The sequence below is a fragment of the Microcaecilia unicolor genome, chromosome 3 (assembly GCF_901765095.1).
Source record: "Microcaecilia unicolor chromosome 3, aMicUni1.1, whole genome shotgun sequence".
In the NCBI taxonomy this organism is placed as follows: Eukaryota; Metazoa; Chordata; class Amphibia; order Gymnophiona; family Siphonopidae; genus Microcaecilia; species Microcaecilia unicolor.
The window spans coordinates 196,444,638-196,457,481 of record NC_044033.1 but is presented as its reverse complement, the minus strand read 5'-3'; the positions used below and the strand labels follow the sequence as shown (position 1 = coordinate 196,457,481).

The 12,844-nt window shown below is 47.7% G+C and overlaps 1 protein-coding gene across 2 annotated transcripts; it reads right to left on the bottom strand.

Annotated features, from left to right (window-relative positions):
* Positions 1 to 307: 307 nt before the first annotated feature.
* On the bottom strand, positions 308 to 11,033 carry PLPPR2 (phospholipid phosphatase related 2). 2 transcript variants are annotated; one of them, XM_030195284.1, is made up of 7 exons: positions 10,968 to 11,033; positions 10,126 to 10,314; positions 8,843 to 8,963; positions 6,392 to 6,645; positions 5,211 to 5,387; positions 2,969 to 3,090; positions 308 to 419 (listed from the first exon to the last, which is right to left on the bottom strand). In XM_030195284.1, exons 1-7 carry the CDS (start codon positions 11,031 to 11,033, stop codon positions 308 to 310), a joined length of 1,041 nt encoding a protein of 346 aa, XP_030051144.1. The 2 variants fall into 2 exon arrangements, with proteins under 2 accessions (XP_030051144.1, XP_030051145.1); XM_030195285.1 differs by having other exon boundaries at positions 324 to 419; positions 2,953 to 3,090.
* Positions 11,034 to 12,844: the final 1,811 nt, after the last annotated feature.

The following is a 12,844-nucleotide window of genomic DNA, read 5'->3' as shown; positions in this document are numbered from 1 at the left end:
CAGGGTGGAAGGCATTTGAAAGTCCCAACACTGGTTAAAGGTGAAACATGATGGCACGGTCAGCAACAGAAATGAAAAGTAAGCAATAAACCTGTAAAATCACACCCACCCTGCCCCACCCCACCCACCCCAGAAACCTACATTTGCCTTTTCCACTCCTTTTCTCTATCCCACAAACAGCATGCTCACAGAGGACAGGAGGTGCCACGGGATAGCACCCCCCTATAGAAAATGATGAATGACATGTCCTGTGGAAATAAGTTGGTTGCCAGGGAGAGGCAGTGGCCACTTGCAGGGTTCCGGAGACTCACACATCACTGGAGATGGATCGTGAAGGGATGAGGACGTCAGGTGTCACAGCGGCGGGGAAGAGGCAAATCCGGGGGTCAGGTGACGTCTGCGAAGGCAGCCCGGTGATTCTGGAAGACAGTCATGGGTGGGGGAGAAGGGAGGGAAGGGTGGCAGCAGGAGACGAGGAGAATGGGTAGATGGATGGAAAAGAGTTTCAGCACAGGAAAGACAACTAGGAAGAGAGGGGACAGCTTCAGAAACTACTTCCCACAGTACAAGACCTCAGTGACATAGGTTCTAATCCCCAGAAGCATGGTGGGCTCCAAGAGACATGAACTACTTTCTAGGCTCAGTTTTGTAACAGAAGAAAATCATGTGAGCATCTATTTTATAAAACCAACATGGGCACCTCTGTGTCTTTATAACATAAGACTCTCAGAACCAGAACCTTAGGGGTAATTTTTTAACTAGGTGAGATGTGTTAGGTGCTGCGCTGGACCATACTGAGTGCACAGAGGCTGTCACAGAATACTGGCCTAAGCCCAAGGATGTGGCACAATGTTAAGCACCCTCAGTGGCAGTCATAAGTGAGTTGCGCCAAAGTATTCCATGATCTGTGCACAACTGACGGTGTGTATCTTGGCAACACACCTTTGCCTCTCCCATTCTCCAGCCGTGTGTACTTCCCCTGCAATTCTGCACTAAGGCTGTTATGCACTGTTTATGGAATGGCGTGTAATGTGCATTCATGCGTGAGTGCCAATTATATCAGCCCCTACGTGAACACAGATTTAAACCTGCTCTGAAGTGTGCATGCGTAAACATCTGCATTTCATAAACTATGTGAGTAAATTGCACACTCACCTCTGCTCTACCCTGCCCCTGGGACACTTATGCACTGGCGCTAAAAATTCACCGTAGGAAAAAACAGTGCTAAGTGTGTTTCTGTGCAGCGCGGGCACCCTTTATAGAATCGTGCATAGCGCTGATTCCTGTGGTACTAGACTTACGCTTGCTAAAGCCTGATGTAAACGCAGGCCGTATGCTATAACTACACGCTCTTGGAGACGCCCTCTTTTCAGTTACGTGATAGTAGGGTTAAGCCCCACGAGCACATAGAAATTTTAATGAGTGCCAATTCATTTCAAAACCTGGTTGTTAACAGCCAAATACTGATAGTTAAGGGCCCGTTATTCAATTAAACTGCGCACACATCTACATATAGAATCTGAGGGAGATTGTATAAAGGTGGGCATGCACTTTCACACTTGCACACGCTTATAAAAGTCTTTACAAGCAAAAAAGCCTTATAAAATTAGCCCCCTAAGTCAAGGGTACTTTCCCCCCAGAGAATTAGTGCCATCCTCAGAGGGAAGGTGCATGTGTGCTGTCCTCTGTGGTTGATAACTAGCTTTTCCCGTGGGTTCTTTCTCCTTCCATTCCATGTGCAATGCTGAAATCCCACTCAGTCCCTGTTAGGAAATGCAAAGCTTATGCATATTAAACTCATGCAGATACTTTGCATCCTCCCTTTCGGTGAGTGGCCTTTGGAGAGGGGAGGAGCACAGCATAAAGTTTATGTCCAAAAAATCAAATGTACACACATCGTTTTCTTCCCCAACCTAACCTGTGCACTCTTTCACAGGGATTCAAGGAATGCAGTATTCAGTCCATCCATTTTACAGGGATAAATAATTGTGAAAGTGACCCACTGAATTTGCGCAAAGCCCAACTCTGTATTAGGAGTCACCACCCATGAAACAGATCTTGGTGTCATATTGAAATGCCCGGCTCGGTGTGTGGTGATTGTCAAACGGCAAATAGAATGTTGGGAATTAGTCGGAAAACAGCAGAGAATATCATAATGCCACCACCCTTGATTAGTGTGTGTAATTCTAGTCAACAAACCTCAAAAAAGGCACAACAGAACTAGAATAGATTCAGAGAATGATAAGGGGATGGGACGACTCTCTTGTGAAGAAAGACTAGGGAGGCTGGGGCTCTTTAACTTGGAAAACAGACAGCCGAGGGGGGATGACAGAGGCCTCTAAAATCCTGAGTGGTCTCGTTTCTTCTTCTCTCTTATGTTTTTCAGCTTTTACACTATCTTACTGTGATTTTCCTTGTTGACGGTGGGATCCCGCATGAAGGGCAAGTCTTCCATGTTCATAACTAGACCTCTTGAATATTGGCTATCTTTATCTACACAAGTAGTTTCAACACCCCCTGAAATCTCCCTTTTTATGTGGCTACTTGTAGGGATCTGACATTCCACCTAAGTAGATTCATAAGAAAAGCTACACTGAGTCAGTCCAAGGTCCCTAGAGCTCAGCATCCTGTCTGCAACAACGCCATTCCCATCACAAGTACCAGCAGGTTCAGCCTGTTAACCTGTGTAAATCCCAGCAAAGCCTCCGAAAATGTACTTGCAGATGCAGCAGTTTCATCTCAATGTGCAAAACTGAGCTGGGATGGCCACAGATTATTCACACTCATTCCACAGACATACTCGTAAGCCCACCACACACATATAGCCTCACATGCTGGTACACACTCATGTCAATACTTTTTGTGTCCTGAGTGATAGATACGATGCATCCAGGTGAGCTGGAACAGGGCACCAGAGGGCATCTCTCCGAGAGCCGGGAGCCCTCCCCTTACCTGCACAACACTTAACTTTTCGAGTGGACTCTGAATACAGGGCAGGGCCACGACTGGGACACTGACCAGCTGCCCCATCGGTGCCAAGGGCCCACTGAGAGCCCAATGACTGTGAAAGTTCTTCAGAATACAAACAACCTGCAGAATAGAAAAGAAGAGGAGAGACGATCATGAGAGAAGAAAAGACAGAAGGGATGAATTTCAATAGCACGTAGCTAACCAGCTGCCCCTGTGGGATAAAACCACCTATATTACAACCCCATGTACTGGGAAGAGAATGAGAATAAAGTCTTAGTAACTTATGCCATTAAACACAGTGAAATTCAGTCCTAGGGCTGCTAAACAGCTCCCCATTACTTAAACTGTGCTCCCAGGATAGCAAAGAATATGAGCAGCGGAATCAGGAGCAGGGCCGGTCAAACCCAGTAAGCGGGATAAGCACTGCAGGGGGGCACCTGCCTTCAAGGGCGCCGCTGCGGTGCTGTGCTGCCATACCACGCCGCCCTTGGGGGTTTAAATCCTTTATTTACCTCCGTCCCAGCGTCCGCGTCATTTCAAAGCCCTGCCCGTCTCTAGCCTTCCCTCCCTTTGTGAGTTCGTTCCCGCAGAGTCCCGCCTTCTAACATCATTTCCTCGAGGGCGGGACTCTGCGGGAACGAACTCACGAAGGGAGGGAAGGCTAGAGATGGGCAGGGCTTTGAAATGACGCGGCCGCTGGGACGGAGGTAAATTTTAAAAAAGACTTAAACCACGCAGGGTGGCAAGAAGAAAAAGAGGGATGTTGGGGGGGAGAAGAGGGCGGGCAGGTGGGCATAAATGGGAGGGGGATGGAGGCGAAGGAGAATCGCTGGACAGGGGCAGGGTGGGAGAAGAGAGAAAGGATATGGGGGGGCGCCAACTACTACTACTTAACATTTCTAAAGCGCTACTAGAGTTACGCAGCGCTATACAATTTAACATAGAGGGACAGTCCCTGCTCAAAGAGCTTACAATCTAAGAGACAAATGAACGGTCAGTCCGATAGGGGCGGTCACAATGGGGCAGTCTGGATTTACTGAACGGTAAGAGTTAGGTGCCGAATGCAGCATTGAAGAGGTGGGTTTTAAGCAAAGACTTGAAGATGGGCAGGGAGGGGGCTTGGCGTAAGGGCTCAGGAAGGTTGTTCCAAGCATAGGGTGAGGTGAGACAGAATGAGCGGAGCCTGGAGTTGGCGGTAGTGGAGAAGGGTACAGAGAGGAGGGATTTGTCCTGTGAACGGAGGTTACGGGCGGGAACGTAAGGGGAGATGAGGGTAGAAAGGTAGTGAGGGGCAGCAGACTGAGTGCATTTGTAGGTAAGAAGGAGAAGCTTGAATTGAATGGGGTATCTGATTGGAAGCCAGTGAAGTGACTTGAGGAGAGGGGTGATATGAGTATATCGGTTCTGGCGGAATATGAGACGTGCAGCAGAGTTCTGAACAGATTGAAGGGGGGATAGATGGCTAAGTGGGAGGCCGGTGAGGAGTAAGTTGCAGTAGTCAAGGCAAGAGGTAGTCTGCAGGGGGGCGCCAGAGACCCTAGGACCGGCCCTGATCAGGAGATTAGATTTAGCTGCTCTGCAGTGTTGCCAGGTGGGCGGTTTTACCGCCCAATTGGGCGGTTTTCCGCGACCCGCCGCGGGAAATTTTTGCCCGCGGCGGGTTGCGGTTTTTTGGGCTCCTTTTTGGCTTCGGGGCGGTTTTTTTTCGCCGGCTTTTGCGGTTTTTTCGCCGGCTTTTTTCGGCCGCGGTGGGCGGGGTTAATGACGTTTCTGGGCGGGGTTAGTGACGTGGGAGGCGGGGTTAGTGACATGGGAGGCGGGGTTAGTGACGGGGGAGGCGGGGTTAGTGACGGGGAGGCGGGGCCGATGACGGGGGAGGCGGGGCCGATGACGGCGGGGGCGGGGTTGATGACGGCGGGGGCGGGGTGATGACGCGGGGGCGGGGGTGTCAGCGGCGGGGTTTGAGTTTGGGCGGGTTTTGGGCTGGATTTTGGGCTCCTTTAGGCTGGAAAAAAATTTTCCACCTGGCAACCCTGCTGCTCTGTGCAGATAGATTTTTAAAGGGGCCAAGCTAGTTTCTGAACTCTACGGTTACAGGGGCATTATTACCTTTAGAAAAAGTGCCAACCTCCAGCTCCCACCACACACAGGGCAAGCAATACACAGACTCTCACTCCACCCCCCCCCCCACCCCAACAGAACAAGTACACATCGCTCTCCTGTCCACAGCGTATGCTTACCAGGAATGTGGCTATGGCACCGCCAGTGAGAAAACCGGCCAGCACATCCGACCAGTGGTTTCGGAACTCTGCCACACGTACCACCCCGACCAGAAAGGCAGGGCACAACAACAACAGGCAGACAGAGGGTTTGGCCAGGCGCGACCCTTTCACCTTAAAGACTAGGGTAATGTACATCTGCAGGACAGAGATGGACAGCATAGTAATCCCAGTAAATGCAGGAACAGGCACCTCCAGAGGACACAGACCCTCAACCCATCTGTGAGCTGCTTCACTCCCTTAAAAGAAGCAGAGCCGACCACGGTATGAAAGAATTTATACCGCTCTGCCATTCTTAGGATTAATACACTTGATTCACATGGATACGATCCAAATATTACACACCAAATGACAGACAGATGATAACACAGCTACATAATACACAATATTTAATAATCAGACAAAATTGGCACCGATTTAGTTAGCAGGATTTGCTTGGGTTCAAAGGAATTCATCAGGATGGTTTACTTTAATCATCCGGATACAAAGGGGCCCCTTTACAAAGCTGTGTTAAGTGGCTAGTGTGGGTTTACTGTGTTAAATGTTAACATGGGCCGGGGGAAAGGGAGGTTCATCGGGGCCAGTGAGGGAGGGGGATCGAAGCTAGTGGGGGGGACCTTGGGGTATCACACTGGAGAGACTGGACAAGAAATGATGGGGACTGCGTCAAGGCAGCTGCCGTTTCTTTTATGTGGCCCCTACCCTCACACAGTGGTAGATAGCATGAAAGCACCTGCGCTAGCCTGTAACACAGTGTCTGTGTGGTAGGCATATGCCCTATGCAACAAATGCAGGGCAGATTCTAGCCACACCCCTGGCAGTAAATCAGGGCAGATTCTGGGCACTTCCCCTCCCCCCCCCCCCCCCCCCCAATTATACCCAGTAAGATATATATTCCCGCTTCAGCTCCTTGTGACTCTGGGTGACGCTTAACCCTCCATTGCCCTCAGGACAAAAACTGAGATTGTGAGCCCATAAGGAGCAGAGACAGTCCCTGCATATAATAAATGCCAGCCACTCTGATTGTACCAGAAAAAGACAGTATATCAGATCCATGACCCTCACCCCTTACTCTTACATATAAAGAAGTAACGACACAAAGAGTTCATATGATACATGTAATAAAGTGGATGGAGTCTTACCACAGTATAGACAGCAGCATAAGCGCTGAGTGCGGTATCCTTGGATGGGAACGCCTTGCGTGCTGCACTGACCAGGGCAGGGTTCCCTGCAGTGCAGGCCTGCTTCTCAGCCACATACTGCTGTGGCGACTGGCAGCCCAGCGCCGTGTAGTTAGGGCGGCATACAGAGAGGAAGTGAGGCGTCTGGCTTCCTGTCACCACCTGCCCTGCGTTAGCGAAGATCGTGGTTGTGAAAAGTCCAAAGGAGTACACACCTGTGAAGGGAGGGTGGGAAACAAGGAAGGGGCGGTGAGAGGTACAAGGCAGGCATTCCTACTGGTGCTTATCCCACCACGTCCCCCTTCCATCACATGGCCACAAGGCTCCAAACCCATAGACCTTACATGGCGCAGATGGGTTTGGAGCATCCATTTACAATGCCACAATTTGGGGGGCGACACTAACGCAGCAGTCAGCGTACCTCTGGAAGACGTTGTGGTTCACACAAGACCTTGAGCATCCACATATGCTCGATGCCTGCCAGATCCTGCCTCCACCGAACTTCCTGTTCCAGAAGGGGGGGACCCAGTGGCCCTTGACAAGCACAGATACTCAAGGCCTCACTCCAGCCATGATGTCTTGTGTGGGTGTGCTGACTGCTATATCTGTGCCACCCCAGAGGGGGTAAGGAAGGGAAGGAAAAACAAGGGGGAGTTAGAGGGGAGAGAAGGGAGGATGAGGGAAGATTTTGAACACAGAGGGGAAAAGGGAAGGGAAAGTGAGATATGCTGGACACCATGGGAGGGGGGATAGGAAAAGGGAGATGCTGGGCATGGGTTGGGGGGGCCTTGAGCTGCTATGGGATGGGGGCCACACAGCTGAAGGTTTGCCTAAGGTGTCAGATATGCTTGGGCTGGACTTGGGTTTACTGAAGGGCATGAAACAATTTTATTCTGCCTTCAATACATACCATCCTACAATCAGATTCAAAATTGACTACTCCCCAGAAAAAGTCAATTTTTTGGACACCACGGTCTCAATCAGTGATGGCTGTATACAAACATCTATATACAAGAAACCCACAGACAGATGCAGCTACCTCCACAACTCCTGCTTCCATCCTTCACATACAAAAAGATCCATCATTTACAGCCAAGCCACAAGATACCATCGTATCTGCTCTGACCCAGGGGACAGAGACAGACACCTTAAAAGCCTGACTGCATCCTTCAAACAGAAAGACTACAACCCCAAAATAATCTCCAAGAATATTGCTTCCTCCCTCAAAACACCCAGGGAGAATCTGGTACAGTACAAGGAGAAAAAATCCACAGACAGAATCCCCCTTGTAGTGACATACAATCCAGAGCTGGAAAAACTGAGGAAAATCATAAGAGATCTACAACCTATACTCCAGGAGGATGAATTACTGAAAGAGATATTCCCATCCCCACCAGTACTGGCCTTCCGACAGCAACCCAACTTAAAACACAAGCTAATCAGAAGTAAACTTCCATCACAGACTGAAAAGGAACAGAAGGGCACACTTTCCTGTAATTTATCCAGTTGCAAACTATGCCAAAATATTTCACAGGACCCCAAAGTCATCCACAAAGGTAAGATATTCAACATAAAGGGATCTTTCACTTGCTCATCTTCCAATGTGGTATATATCATTCAGTGCAAAAAATGTAATGGAGGATGCTATATTAGAGAAACAGGCCAGATGCTTAAGACAAGATTCAATTTACATAGACATCACATGAACAATACTGGTGCCAGTAGGGTTCCCACCCCTGTTGGTCAGCATTTTACAGGACCAGGACACTGTACCAGTGATTTCACAGTGAGAATACTGAAAGGTAACTTTAAAACCATACAAGAACGTAAGACCTTTGAAGTCAGAATGATTGAATATTTTAACACCCAACAGAAAGGACTTAACAAGGATCTGGGGTTCCTGGCCCATTATAAACCATAAAGCTGTATGTCTCTGTTGATCACCCCACCCCTCACCTATCCACACCCATCCTGTTAGAATATCAATGATATGCTTTGATGTCCCCATGCATACCTCCGACCCACCCCCATCCTCCCACCCTGTCAGACTGTCATAGTAATGCTTGAATATTTTCACTTATATACACTGTCAGCTAGCACATTTGCTTATTTCCGATCTGACGAAGAAGGGCAACCTTCGAAAGCTAATCAAGAAATGTATTAAGTTATGTCCAATAAAAAAGGTATCATCTTATTTTCTTTTCCATGTTTTATTTTGTTTGATTTCTATTGATAACCTGAAAGGCATGCAAAGAGATTTGTTACTATGGTGGGGTTTCAATCAGGCTCTGCAGGTGTCACAACTCTATAGTTTAATCACAGTATTCTCTCCCCGCACCCCAACTCCTTAAAGTCTCCTGCTCATTCCCAGTGGGCACAGATAATTCTGAGAGATCAGTGCTGCAGCTTTACCCAGGAAGCGTATGATGCGCCGGAGCAAAGGATTGAAATAGCAACAGTCACCGGAGACAATTGTTTTCTCCTCTCTCCAGTTTGACTGCCACAAGAAGAAAGTCAGCTCACCAGTCAGGATCTGAGGAGTGAAAGAAAACAGACAGTCAGGGGAGGTGCATTCAGGCCCATCAAGCCCAGCATCCTGTTTCCAACAATGGCCAATCCAGGTTACAAGTACCTGGCAAGATCCCAAATCAGTACAATACATTTTTATGCTGCTTGTTTCTAGGATAAGCAGCATAAAACCTTTTTTTAAACCCTGCTAACTGTTTTTTTACCACATTCTCTGGCAACGAATTCCAGATTTTAATTACACGTTGAGTGATGAAAAACTTTCTCCAATTCGTTTTAAATTTACTACTTTGTAGCTTCATTGCGTGCCCCCTAGACCTAGTATTTTTGGAAACAGTAAACAAGCGATTCACGTCTACCCATTCCACTCCAGTCATTATTTTATAGACCTCTATCATATCTCCCCTCAGCTGTCTTTTCTCCAGGCTGAAGAACCCCAGCCACTTTAGCCTTTCACAATATGTATTTGTGATCACTTGTCCCAACCAGGATCAAGTTTGAATTCCATATTAAGGAAAGATTTTACAAAATCTCGATGTGGATCTCCTTTCTCTGTGCTCTTTGGCAAGGGAAATCCTAAGTGAAAGACCCTAAACAGTAAGTTCACTCTGGAGTGACCACTATGGGGGGGGGGGGCGCAATTTTATAGCTGGATTGCCTCAGTTGAGGATGTGTGGTGGGAACCTGGCACCTACATTCTATTACAGGATACTAGGATAATGTGGGATTGGGGTAACAACATTTACAGACCTGCAGTTGCACAGTCATAAACTGGTGTAACACCTGTGGCCAGGTAAATGTGGCAGGATATTACAGCACAGAAATTCAGGCCTCTGATGGGGGGTGGGGGGGGGGGGGGGAAGGCTACATCTACATTTCTTTGTTAACAGCCCAGTGTTCATTTCTACTATTGTCTCACAGTAGGACTTATTCTATTTATGTAGCTCATCTAAAGGGATCACAAACTAATGATTCGGGAATGGGGGTTAAATCAGTGCAAATCACCCCTCGGTAGCCACAGTGGGAGTGCTCAAGACCCACAAGGCTGGTACCTAGAGTGCCACTGCCACCCAGAGATTCTGTGCTACAAGACCTTTATGAGAATGAACTGAACCCCCCCTGCCCACCTTTCACATAACCACTTACTGTCCCTCACCCCCAGACCTTACCACCACGGTGGGAATGGCAGCCACCAGGCTATAGACCAGAACTGGAGGGGCGCGACTGGTGTCCTCAGGCCCCGGGTACGGCTTAGCGTAAGTGCTGTCGTAGCAGAAGAAGCCCTGGATGTGTGTGGGGAATGTGTCCATGTACTCGAAGTGATAGGCTAGGACCACAGTTCCAGCCATGATCACCATCTGGAAACAGAACATGGAGAGGGAGTGAGGACAGAAAAACAAGTCTGTGTTGGAAGGGGGGGGGGGGTAACTGATGGGCTGATGTGGAATAAGAGGAGGGGGATCCCCAGGGAGCACTACCCTGACTCTGACATATTTACCCCTTACTGCTGCCTTTCTCTCAGAGTATGCTGCAAGCTCTAACTCGAAGATGTTTCAAAGACATTGAGGAGCATCGCATAATGCCACAGCCTCAAGGAGCCACACTAGGTCTCTCACAAACTCAGCAAGCTTCACACAGGATCTCACACACTTGGGGCTCACTGAGCCTCACATGTTCCCTCACACACTCGAATTTCACAGATTCCCCTTTATACACTCATTCCCTCAAACACTCAGATTTCAGTGAGTCTCAGTGTCTCACACATTCCCTCACACACTCAATCTTCATAGGTTCCTCCTCCTTCCCCATCTACTGTCTTCCTTAACCTCTCTGCCCTTTTCTTTTCTCTGTCCAAATGTCACAGTGAAGGAATTTGGAAGGATCTTTTGCCCTGGTGTCTGTGATACCTAACATTCAAGACTCATCATGTTATCCCCACCACTGTTCTGAGGAAGCCCAGGCTTTTTGTGATGCATGGGAAGAGGGTGATGGGGGAAGCAAGGTAGGATACCTCCACAAACACGAAACAAGGGACGATGGAGATGCTGCGTTTCGTGTTTAACCTTCCTCTGGCCATCTCAAATGGGTCAGTTTACGGAGTTACACGGTCCTGGCACCTGCAGGACAGAAACAAGAGAGGAACAACATTAGCAGCCACAACCAAGACTGAGCTTGAGGATGGGTGGGAAAGCGGGGGATTACCCAGGGACCCAGCACCCTAAGAAGGCTCCTTGACAAAATTGAGAGACCAGTCCTGGATTTCTAACAGACTCTTTATGGGACCTGCAGCATTGATTTCAGTGGACAGAACCAGGGACTACCAGTATCACGCTGCCTTGGGTTGGGAATGCCAAAAGCCGGACTGCCCAAAACGTCTCTCTCTCCTGGAACTGGGTAAATTGGCAGCTCTATAACTCGTTAATATGCAATGGGTTGGATTTAGAGGTTGTTTGTTCCCTGTAAGCTGAACAATTAGTTAAAGCAGAGTAATACTGTTGCAAATTTCAAAAAATCAGTTTCTTCATAATAATGAATGTGGATGTTTAGCTCTTCTTTCAAACCTTGCTCCAGGTGCTTTTCAGCATTTTCACTAATTCAGATATTGAAAGTCCTTTCTATAAAGAGCTAAAGCCTAGGTGAGTACCTGCTGAGGCAGCAGGAGGCAGAGCGACTTGCCCACTTCATAAGGCCACATGGACCTTGTCCAGGTTCCTTGAAGGTCCTGCTTCTAAATCATGTCTAAACGTGGACCCAACCTCCTTAAGGACCCTCTGAACACTTTAGGCTCCCAGCAACAGGTTTGACAGAACCTGTAGTTCTGATCCCTGAGCCCGTGCAGGCCTGTGTGTTTATTTATTTCAGAGCTGACAAATTACCCAGTTCCAGGAGGGAGACATTTTGGCTAGTCCTGGTTTTGAACTCACATCCCAAAGTACTGTGGGATTTGTAGTTCCTGATTCTACTTAATGAAATTAGTGCTGCTGGCTTCCAGTTCCCCTCAAGGACAGATTTTTCACTCTTTCAAAAAGTACACAGACCAGGGGATACATTTTGAAACTACATGGAAATACTTTTAAAACAAATAGGAGGAAATATTTTTTCTCTCAACAAATAGTTAAGTTCTGGAACTCTTTGCCAGAGGATGTGGTAATAGAGGTTAGCATATCTGGGTTTAAAAAAGGTTTGGACAAGTTTCTGGAGAAAAAGTCCTTAGTCTGTTATTGAGACGGACATGGGGGAAGCCACTGCTTGCCCTGGGATTGGTAGCGTGAAATGTTGCTACTATTTGGGATTTTGCATGGAATGTTGGTACTAATTGGGTTTCTGCCAGGTACTTGTGACCTGGATTGGCCACTGCTGAAAGCAGGATACTGAACTAGATGGACCATTGGTCTGACCCAGTATGGTTAGTCTTATGTTCTTATGTTGAATTATCCCGTGACATGAGAAAGAAGATTGAGATACTGACACAGAATGGCAACATTATTTTTGTTTGTGTTAACAGACCCCTCTTTCCATCAGCCTCACTTAAACATTGTACTTTCTAATCCATAGAGCACCTATATATGTCATGGAAAAAATTGCTCTTAGCACTGTTCTATAAACTGGGCCTAACATTAGGTGTGGTTTATAGAATTCGCATAGCGCCCGGACCTGTGACTACATTTAGGCGCGACATTCTATGCCAACTAAAACCTAGTTTCAATGCCTGTGTCTAACTTAAGCGCAGATTGGGAGTATTCTATAACAGTGCGCATAGTTTCTAGAAACGGCCATGCCTCGCCCATGGCCACACCCCATTTTAAGATCCACGCATTAGAATTTATGTGCGTCGTTTTACAGAATACGCTTAGAAAGTTGTGCACATAAATTCTAATTACTGCCAAT